Consider the following 11,155-nt stretch of genomic DNA (forward strand, 5'->3'; position numbering starts at 1 on the left):
TTCGTGATTTGCTTGCATTTAGTTGTTTACTGTTTTCAATATTTACTGTTTTCAAAAAGTTACAAAAAATTCTTGTTTCTCCAGATAGTAATTGAGTTCTAGTAGAAGATAGACACTTTGTGTACATCTTCCCCGTGTTCGATACCCGGTACTAACCTTTTGCTATACTATACCTACTCTGTATACTTGCAGGTATTTATAGTGCAAATAAAAAGTGCATCACAGCCTCAGATTTCTCCTCATAGTGTCGATCCCATCCTTCAACATCCGCTTGTACATGGGATCCGTCGCTGCATGCCACTTCTCTGTTGTTTCGATCATGAACTGCGTCATCTACGGTTCGGCGAGATTGGTCGAGATGGGGAGTGATCTGCGAAGGAACTTCCGATTGGACCTCTTGCGAGGCACTGGAACTACCCCTAGCCAACCGATTCGCGGCCTTATGCCCAATCGGGCGACGGCGGCAGGAAGGCGATTGAGGTGTCGGGAACTCAGCCTCAGCTTCGGGGAGTTCGTGTGAACCGACACTGCTGTTGTACTCGCCAGAGGCGTCCACCCAACTTCAACACCCGCCATAAACTTAGGAGAATTCTCCACCTCAAGATAAACATCCCAATATTTGAACTCCCCAAACCCCATCTCACTGTCGGGAAACTGCTGGTGAGACAGAAGCTTCACATCTTCGGTGGTCATGCCGCTGGTTGCTAACCGGAGGTTCTTTTGGTAGAGGCCGGCAAATCGGCTGAGTTGTTTCCTCAGCCGCTCCCACTGTTTCCGGCATTGCTCTGCATCGTGAGCCTTCTCGTTGGCCTGTTTCCATTTGAGGTAGCTTTGGCTAATGCGATACCACATTCTGTCGATGACCTGGTTGGTCGAGACGTATGGATCCTCAACTACACTAATCCATGCCTTTGCCAGCGCGACGCACTCCTCAACCTTCCAGAAGGTCCTCTTTCTCATGTCGCCGCACGCGAGGTAGTGGCCTTGCTTTTCCCCGGCCTCCGGGTCCTCGCCGGTGGCGCTGCTGGCTGCGTAGCTGGCGTATTCCGCGGAGAGATCCCTAAATCATCAAAAGGTAACAACTCGGAGTCTCCAGGGCAGTACGAGTCTCCAGCGAAGTACGGACGGGAGAATCACTGCACAAGAAATCCATATAGAGACGATAAACATTGTCCCCGTGTGGTTGAGGGACACCCTGCCTGCTCCCTCCCGCAACGGCAATGGTTCCCTGTTGCAGCTGGGGCATCACCCCCCCGATTGCATTTGGGGCATCATCCCCGGCATCTGTTGCATTTGGGGCATCTGTTGCATCTAGTTCGTCATCATTTCGGGCATATTGTAGTACCCGGGCATCATCTCGGGCATATTGTAATACCCAGACATCATCCCCCCATCTGGGGTTGATGCATCATTCCCGCCATTTGGGGTTGCGGCATCATCGTCGACATTCCGGGCATCATCCCGGACATCGGTGCCCTTCCGCTGGCATTTCCCCCATATCGAGATGGAATACACGAGGAGGAAATATTCTGCGTTTGTGACTCGCTCGTGATGGGGGAATCACTATCGCAATGCGACATATTTCGCCAAAAGAAATGTATATAGAGAAAGATAGAAACTTGTTAACACAAGTGGTGCGAATGAAATGAAGTTGAACGAGCCGTATATATAGAGTTTGAAAAAAAAAATTAATTTATCGGACGTCCGCCCGGGACGTCTGTCCGCATGCCACAGCGGCGGACGTCCCGCCATCGTCGCTACGGACGTCGCAAGATACCCGCGGAACTCCCGTGTCCGCGCGGGACGTCAATCCGCCCCTCTACATCGCACAATGGCGGACGTCGGTGACGGCGGTCCGACGCCCGGCGAAAGTCTGGCGTTGATGATGCTCTAAGAGTGAATTTGTGGTTAATAGGACTTTAACTTCAAATAAATAAATAACAGACCCACAAACCTCAATTCCAATGTTTTCTCAATTAACCACTAATATTATTTAAGTCAAAAGAAGATTGTCGACTTGTCCGTGGCTGGTTGGGAAGAGCCGCCGGCACCGTGGGGTCGATGGCCTATTATCGGCATTCCCGATACACCGTCGAATGATGGTGGGGTCATCGGTCCGTTACTGGTTGTAGGAGAATCTGGAAATGTGTTGCATTTAAATTTCCTTCAATTACCATTATTAATAAATTTACTTCATAACTTAAACTTTTTTTTTAATTTCTGAATTAACGCCCTCTAATTTTATTTGTTTGTCGTACCAAAACAAAACACAAGAAGAAAGGGAATAAATAACAAAATTACAATAAAATTGAGAGAAGTAATTAATACACTTGACAAACTATCAAACCCGACATACAGAAACCAATACAAAGTCGCCAAATCGACATTCCTTTGTTAAAAAAACATTTTCTTTTGATGTTAAAAAGAAAGACAAAAAAAACTCGAGACACACACAATTTATAATACTAGATAAAACTGGAATTGGAATTGTATTTCATTGAGATGATATTGTGATACATTGTACATCCAATTTATAATACTAGAGAAGTAAATGCATCTAGAAACTATACACTTGGAACTACAACATTATTAATGTTATATTCCTTGAAACTCTAAAGTGCCTCTTACCAATATTCTTGAGACCCCAATATTCTATTTCCAACACTCCCCCTCAAGTTAAGTTATGGGATTTCCGATACTTAACTTGCGAAGAGCCTGTGAGAAATCTTTTGCTCCAACTGCCTTTGTCAGAATATCTGCAAGTTGATCTTTAGACCGAACAAATGGGAACTCAATAATTCCCCCTTCAATATTCTCCTTGATAAAATGTCTATCTACTTCAACGTGCTTTGTTCGGTCATGTTGAACTGGATTTTCTGCGATACTGATCGCGGCTTTATTATCACAAAAAATCTGGCAGGTCTTCTGTGATAAAAAACCTAGCTCACCCATCAATCTTCTAAGCCATAAAACTTCAGTTAATCCATTCCGAATTCCTCTAAATTCAGCCTCTGCACTTGACAATGCTACGACCTTTTGCTTCTTGCTTTTCCAGGTGACCAGATTCCCTCCGACAAACGTGAAGTAGCCTGAAGTGGATCTTCTGTCAATCGGGTTTCCGGCCCAGTCAGCGTCTGTGTAACCATGGATTTCTAGATGTTTTCCACGTCTGAACATTATCCCATGATCAAAAGTTCCTTTGAGATATCTAACGACTCTCAATGCTGCTTCTAGATGATCATCTTGAGGTTGGTGCATGAACTGGCTTATCACGCTAACTGCATAAGCTATGTCAGGTCTGGTATGTGAAAGATAAATCAGCTTTCCTACCAGTCTTTGATACCTTTCCCTATCTGCCAAATTAGCTCCTTCTGTGATTTGAAGCCCATGATTAACAGCAATTGGCGTGACTGCTAGCTTGCATTCCATCATGCCAGTTTCTGCCAGCAGATCTAATGTATACTTCTTCTGATTTATGAAGATTCCCTCTTTTGATCTTAGGACTTCAACTCCCAGAAAATACTTGAGTGCCCCCAAATCTTTCATTTCGAATTCTGTCGCCAAATTCTTCTTAAGCTGCTCTATCTCTTCAAAATCGTCTCCTGTGATGATCATATCATCGACATAGATTAGTAGACACGTGATTTTATCCTCTCTCTTCTTCAAGAATAGAGTGTGATCGGCATTACTCTGCAGATAGTCGTACTTCTTCATGGCTTCTGTAAATCTCCCGAACCAAGCTCTCGGAGACTGTTTTAACCCATACAAGGTTTTCTTCAATTGGCAGACTTCTCCATCTTCAAAGTCATCTTCGAAACCTGGCGGAGCTTCCATGTAGACTTCTTTTTTCAGTTCACCATGCAAGAATGCATTGGTGACATCGAACTGGTGCAGGGGCCAATCCTTGTTTGCAGCTATAGAAAGCAGAACTCGAAAGTATTCATTTTTGCCACTGGTGAGAAGGTTTCAGAGTAATCAACTCCATAGGTTTGAGTATAACCTTTAGCCACGAGGCGAGCCTTGTATCTCTCGATGGTTCCATCAGGTCTTCGTTTGATGGTGAAGACCCACCTGCACCCCACAGTTCGTTTCCCTTTTGGTAACCGACATTTCTTCCACGTCTTATTTCTTTCCAGGGCTCTCAATTCTACCATCATTGCTTCTCTCCAGTGTTTGATCTTTAGGGCTTCTTTCGCAGTCTGTGGGATTTCTTCTTCTCCATATAAGGCTGCCTCAAAAGCTCTTGCCAGTTTTGTTAGATTTGCCTTTGCCACACTTCCAATTGGGTATCTTTCCCGTTTACTTGGTCTCTCTGGTGTGTATCTTTTGGGAGGAATACCACGGGTACTCCGAGGTGGCATAATATACCGCCCCGTATCTTCATCTATAATCTCTTCCATTCTTTCTTCTGTATTGACAGGGTCAGCAGTAGCAGTAACAAAGTTCTCGACAAGATTGTTTACCTCAGATATCGGAGAGGACGGTGTTGGAGCGCCACCTTGAACCACAGGTTGAGATGTGTTTGAGACAGACTCGGCGGCAGTATTATCTGGCTCTGGTGGACCTTTAGTGGGATTATGGTTATTTGACATAAGCAGCCAACTTATCGAGTCAACACTAGTTATTTCCCTCTCCCCCTGACTGGTAAGTTGGGTAGTGTAGAAAAATTCAGATTCTAAGAAGGTGCAATTTATTGTGGTAATCACTTGACGAGTTTTTGGATCGTAGCACCTATACCCTTTCTGATTGACCCCATACCCAACAAAAACACATTTGGTCGCACACGGGGACAGTTTTGTCCGCTCGTGTTTTGGAACATGGGCAAATACCGAACAACCAAAAATGTGAGGCTTAAGAGATAGGGGTGGAGGAACTTTGGACATGCTAGATAACATCTGGATGGGATTTTTAAGGCCAAGGGCTTTGGTAGGGAGGCGGTTGAGGGTGTAAACCGATGTAGCCACGGCTTCCGGCCAGAAAAAATTTGGTACTTTTGAATCTAGGATGATGGCTCGGGTCATTTCAAGGATTATTCGGTTTCTCCTTTCGGCTACTCCATTCTGTTCGGGGGTGTAGGCGCATGAAGTTTGATGGATTAGACCATTGGTGGTGCAAAATTCTTTCATTTGGGTATTGACAAACTCTCCCCCATTATCAGACCTAAGAATCCTAATTTTTGTTTTGAATTGGGTGAGGATCATTGTGTAAAAGTAAGAAAATTTGGAAAAGACATCTGATTTATTTTTAAGAAAATACACCCATGTCATGCGAGTGCAATCATCAATAAATAAAACAAAATATCTAAAACCATTTCCACCCACAACTGGAGACGGACCCCACACATCAGAATGAATTAAGGAAAAAATATCATCAACTCTAGAATTACTGGGTTTGAAAGATTGTCGGTGGCTCTTAGCCAAAACACAAGTCTGACAGTGCAAAACAGAATTTGTATCTAGATGCGAAAATAAAATTTTTAAATAACTAGAAGACGGATGCCCTAACCGCCTATGCCATAACCAAGCTTCCCGTTCTGAAGTTCCGTGAGCCAGCATTCCTTTGCCAGTTTGAGCCGTCTCGTCCACATAGTATAACCCATGATGCTCAGTGCCACGCCCAATAGTCGTCCCCGTCCGGATATCCTGTAGAAAACAAAATTTTGGATGCATTAGGAGAGTGCAATTGAGTTCTCGTGTGACGTGACTGACAGATAGTAATTTCTGAGACAAAGTCGGCACAAATAGACAATTTGAAATTTTCAAGGATGGTGATATCTGAATAGTTCCAGATCCCTCGACAGGTGTAAATTCCCCATTGGCTGTTTCAATGTAAATCCTTTTCGATTTAGTCAACTCTTCAAAGTCGGACCTATCGTAGGACATTGTGTCAGTTGCCCCACAATCAAAAATCCACCCTTTTTCATCTGTCGGATCTATTTTTGTGACTTTACATGCAGTGGATATTTCGGGATTATCTCTCAACACAGAAAAACGATTTTGGATCGAAATAGGGGTGTTATGGCACTTAACACTAATTCTGGGGTTATCAAACGATTTAGGATAATTATGGGGTCTGTCATGTAAAAGGGTGGGGGCAGAAGTATAATTATGAAAAGTGGAAGGGTTTGAGGGCAAAGCCCCAAACCCTTTACCTTCAATAGCCTTAGAAAACGAGGCAGAACCTCTCGCCGCCTCCACTCCTTGGTCATCGCCTCCTCCATTCACGCCCCACCACCCGCCGCCGGTCGAGACCTCCACCGATCCGCCGCCATCGTTTCCGGCGTGGGTAGCCCCTTGGCTGTCCGTCGGGGCAACAAATCCGTTGCCCTCTTCTCTCCCTACCGCCATTTTTCCTTTTCCGGTTGAGCTCCGATTCAGTTTATGCCCATCCTCCCACCATTCCGGAAATCCAACCAATTTGAAACACGTTTCTTTGGTGTGCTTCGTCATCCCGCAATGGGTACAATACAACTTTGATTTGTCGATTCCTCTCCGGTTTGAAGAATTGTTGCGAGATTGTGGTGGTGGCGGTGGTCCCCGATGAGGCGGCGGTGGCTGCGTTGCTCTGTTTTGGCCGCCGAACTGAGGCGACGGTGCTCCCTGGCGAGCACCAAAGCCCGCGCCTATGTCGGCGTTGGTGGGCTTGGCAGTCGGTCTCCAGATTCCAGCCCTTGCTTCTTCTTGTTTGATGATGCCGAAGGCTGTCTCGGCAGTCGGTTCATCCTTCAACATCTCCCTTCCGAGGTTGTCATACTTGTCATCCAATCCGGCAAGAAATTGGTAAAGGCGTTTAATTTCTTGTTCCTTTCGGTAAGTATTGATTGCTTTGTCGCAACAATCATACGGACAAGGTTTCCGGGCATCTGTGTTCACCCACAGATTTTGTAAATCGCTCCAGTAACTTTCAAGGGACTCGTTCCCTTGAACTAACTTGTTCGCCTTGATTTCCAGATCGTAAACTTGCACAGGGTCAGCCCTGATTCCAAATGTAGTGTTGAGACTTTTCCACATCTCCTTTGCTGTCTGATGTTGAGCGAATTGAATCACCAATTTTTGATCCATATTCTGGATCAACCATGAGAAAACCGTGAAATCTGCTTCCTGCCATATTTTGAACTTTGGGTCGTCGGCTTTTGGAGGATCCTCATCTCCTTCGAGATGATGGATTTTCCCTCGACTGCCAACGTTGATTCGCATGATTCTTGCCCAAACAGGGAAGTTACTCCCATCGAACTTGAATCCAGTTGAGACGTTTTCAAAGGTGTTTGTCATGTTGAATGATACTCACTTGATTTTGGCTGTTTTTGGGTGTAGGTTTGAAAGATTTCTGCCGGATCTGTAGTTGAAAGGTTTGGGAAGGTTTGAACAATGATGAATCTTAATTCTGAGTTCGATTGAACCACAGAACCGTTGCTGCTCTTGATACCATGATAAAACTGGAATTGGAATTGTATTTCATTGAGATGATATTGTGATACATTGTACATCCAATTTATAATACTAGAGAAGTAAATGCATCTAGAAACTATACACTTGGAACTACAACATTATTAATGTTATATTCCTTGAAACTCTAAAGTGCCTCTTACCAATATTCTTGAGACCCCAATATTCTATTTCCAACAATTAATACACTTGACAAACTATCAAACCCGACATACAGAAACCAATACAAAGTCGCCAAATCGACATTCCTTTGTTAAAAAAACATTTTCTTTTGATGTTAAAAAGAAAGACAAAAAAAACTCGAGACACACACAAAAGAGATTTATTGTTGGGATTCAATCACTGTGATCAGTTGGCCTTCCTGCAGTTTTTCCTAATCTCTCCGCTGGATCCGGTGAGAGGGCTAATATCGCCCATCTTGATCATGGCTGCGGCGAAGTCATCGGCGAAGGCTTTGGGGTTCTTGCTGTAGGCCTCGACGAGGTTGTCGGTGGAGCCGCCGTTGTAGAGGACTTGGTCAGAGTGTAAGAGGCCCTTCTTGTCAAGGAGGTTCTTGTAGTAACTTGCGTCGAAGAAGGTTGGAGATTTGAGGTCGAGTGGGGCGAGATTGTTGTCTCCCGAGCCGCTTGTTCTAGGACAGGATCCCTGCCTCGTGCGAGCGAATGACCCGTCGATGTTGCTCTCGTTGTAGATGCGCCCTCTGAACGTCGTGCATCTCGCTTGCCCTATCGTGTGTGACCCTACACGTCACATCATATCATATCGCTATCACTTGTGTTAAATGAGATACTAGTCAAATAGGAGTTATTTTTTAGGAAAAAGGTCTCAAATTCTGAACCCACTTTAACATCTCTATCCATTATTGAATAACTCAATTTTCCTTTTTCATTTGTCCATCAATAATTATCTTATTTCATTTTTACTATTCGAGTAACAAAAATGTGACATTTAATTATGCACGGAGTGAGTATAATTTAATTATGATCATGAATGAAACCTGATAAGACGACCATGTCCTTAGTGGAGAGTCCTAGGTTTTGGAACCTATTGATGAGGTTGTTGAGGGTGGAGGTTGGTGGTGGAATAACGCCACTGTTCGCGGCGGCGAGGCTCGCTGTTTTCGAATCCCTTCTTCCTAGTTTCACGTCCCATGTGGGTCCTCCAAGCTGCATTCATATTTTCTCTGTTAGTTCTTAATTTTGTACTCCCACTATCCCCTGACATGTGTCCCACTTTGGCCCGATATGGGTTTTAAGAAAGGTAAGAGAAAGTGAGTTGAAAAGTTAAGTGATTTGTGGGTCCTAATTTTATGTATTACTTTTATAATAAAATATGTGTGAAAATTAGTTGGTCGAATGTGAAGTCAATAAAAAAAAATGGTAAGAGTGAAGTGAGACAATTAATATGGGACAGACCAAAATGGAAAACTGGAGGACGGAGAGAGCAGTAATTAATTTATAAACATGAATTAGTTACTGACAATAACGGTGGAATCACGAGCCGCAATGGCTAAGATGTCCGCACAGGAGACAACGCCGGGGCAGACAGACTCCACCTTAGATTTGATGTCGTCCACTACGTTGAAACCCCGGATGGAGTTAACGTTGGGATTCGCAGTCTTCTCCCCTCGTGACGACGATGTGTCGTCTAGGAGTACTGATCCATCGCAACCCTATTAGTATTTTCATAAGTATAATTAGTAATGACCATGTAGTAAAATTTAATTCAAAAAAAATACTACTATGAAATTCGTAAATCATTGTACTTGTACAAAGCAGTCGTGGAAGTGGAGACGGAGGAGTGAGGCGCCCATGCGCTTCTCCTTATCGATGGCAGACTTGACGACGGATTTAACGGTGTCAAACACTTTGGGGCATGTTTTTTTGTAGTAGCCGGTGCTCAGCTGAGCAGACGCGCCGCTTGTTAAGAGGGCCGCCGTCGCGAATAAAGCGGCGAGCACCACTATTGATCTTGAAGAAGCTGCCATTCTTAATTTGGGTTTGTGACTTGTGAGTTTGAGACTAGCTATGTGTTGTGTGTGTATATATAGGAGCATTTTGCATGGATTATGAATATGTCAGCATTATTAAATCGACGATTATGTCAAATTAATGATTAATTACGAGGTAAAACACGTTTACTTGGACGACAAAGCAATGCAATGCAATGCAATTAAATTGAGAGGCAGGTGGAGAAATTGTCAAAATTTGTACTATTAAAATTGGATTTCAACCATATAATCAAGTTGGGTAGCCTTGTCGGGTCGTTAGCCTATTTCATCAGTTAATTTCATGAAATAATAATATTTCGCTAGTTATAAATTAAGTGAAAACAAATATAAGTACTAATTATAGTGAAGCGATAGAAGTACATATGATGCTTTGCACAGTTAGAATAAAAATCCAAGGCATTAATGTGTGTTACACTATTTTGTAGTACATGAGTAGTACTATAGTCAATAATGATTTTATTAAATTACAATTGAAGTAACATCCATCACTTTTTTTCTATCAATTGAAACAATAACACTTCTACTAGTGTTTTCAGAGTACCAAATCTCATACGTAAGTTAATATTTAGAAAAAAAAATCCTAAAATTAATATATAAAATAAAATGTAATTTTTAAACATTATATAAACTCGATAAGTTCATGGTGATTGGAATATTATAAGCAAATTAATATTGTGTTCAAGTGAGTAATATATGAGTCAAAGCTTAATACTCCCTCTATCCCATATTTCTCGCACTTTTCTATTTCGGCTCTTCCCAAACTACTTACATTATTTCTATTTAAGTAAGAATCATGATATTTAATTAATGTATTAGAGTTAATTGAGTATTCTATTATTAAATAGTCTCTCGTTACACTTAAAATATTAATTTAATTATATTAAAAATTCATTCTCAAATCAATGACTTAAAATGAAAGTGGGGTAATATGTGAGATAGAGGGAGTATAACCTTTTCCCTAGACTTTTGTGTGTTTTTCTTTAATTTATTTAAGTTTTGGCCAATGGGATCATTAATTTTACCTCCCCACGTTACAAGATTTTCTTCCACTTGTTGCATGATTGTTGTAGTTTAGTAGATCTCAATCAACTCGACCGAAATCTGTTTAAAGGTAATGAAATTCAAAATCTCTCCCACAACAATTTTTTTTCCTACGTTTTGGTTCAGTTAATTTATTAGGATAAACTCCCTTCTTTCAATTAATAGAGTCATTTTTCTATTTTAAGAAGTTCTAAATTAATTGAGTTAATTTTATTTTTGGCAAAAAGTAATTCTCCTTTTTACTTTATTTTCTCTTAATTTTTCCACTATCCATTTAACACACTATTCTTAAATTATATGTCAAAAAGAAATGTCTTTATTTACAAGGAACAGATTCAGTTTCAAAAAATATTCACCGCATCTAAAGAAAATATATATAACAAAAGATGTTTATAAAAAAGTTGAACTAGTCGAACAAATTAAAGTCTTTGGGGAGACGGTTAATACATCAGTATCACAACTGGCCAATTAATTTTTGTTCAATCAAAGTTTGTCTTTTTGAGTTTATCTTTCGTTCAAAGTTTTTAATTGCTCAAACACAGCTAACGTGATTGCGATTGTCATGAATTTTTGTACATGCATTCACAGAATATTATTGGAGGAATGCGTGTCTATGCTGCGCTGTTAAAGTCAAAATAACTTACGTAGAAAATTAATA

At 41.8% G+C, this 11,155-nt stretch overlaps 1 protein-coding gene across 2 annotated transcripts; it reads right to left on the minus strand.

Moving 5' to 3' along the window:
• Positions 1–2,319: 2,319 nt before the first annotated feature.
• Positions 2,320–9,450, minus strand: LOC125218211 (peroxidase 4-like). 2 transcript variants are annotated; one of them, XR_007175904.1, is made up of 5 exons: positions 9,211–9,450; positions 8,926–9,117; positions 8,443–8,611; positions 7,711–8,185; positions 2,320–2,406 (listed from the first exon to the last, which is right to left on the minus strand). XR_007175904.1 is itself a non-coding variant. In XM_048119837.1 (4 exons), the coding sequence occupies exons 1-4, from the start codon at positions 9,430–9,432 to the stop codon at positions 7,794–7,796; spliced, it is 975 nt and encodes a 324-aa protein (XP_047975794.1). In that variant the 5' UTR covers positions 9,433–9,450; the 3' UTR covers positions 7,431–7,793. The 2 variants fall into 2 exon arrangements, 1 of the variants encoding a protein (XP_047975794.1); XM_048119837.1 differs by lacking the exon at positions 2,320–2,406 and having other exon boundaries at positions 7,431–8,185.
• Between the last annotated feature and the right edge of the window lie 1,705 nt (positions 9,451–11,155).

This window comes from Salvia hispanica, chromosome 4 (genome assembly GCF_023119035.1).
Source record: "Salvia hispanica cultivar TCC Black 2014 chromosome 4, UniMelb_Shisp_WGS_1.0, whole genome shotgun sequence".
In the NCBI taxonomy this organism is placed as follows: Eukaryota; Viridiplantae; Streptophyta; class Magnoliopsida; order Lamiales; family Lamiaceae; genus Salvia; species Salvia hispanica.

Excerpts from the sequence above, each read along its gene's own strand:
- LOC125218211 (XM_048119837.1), bottom strand. The coding sequence starts at position 9,432 with ATGGCAGCTTCTTCAAGATCAATAGTGGTGCTCGCCGCTTTATTCGCG. Across the intron at positions 8,612-8,925 it reads CTCGTGATTCCACCGTTATT|CTTGGAGGACCCACATGGGA; the intron begins GTCAGTAACTAA and ends ATATGAATGCAG. Across the intron at positions 8,186-8,442 it reads GGACATGGTCGTCTTATCAG|GGTCACACACGATAGGGCAA; the intron begins GTTTCATTCATG and ends TGTGACGTGTAG.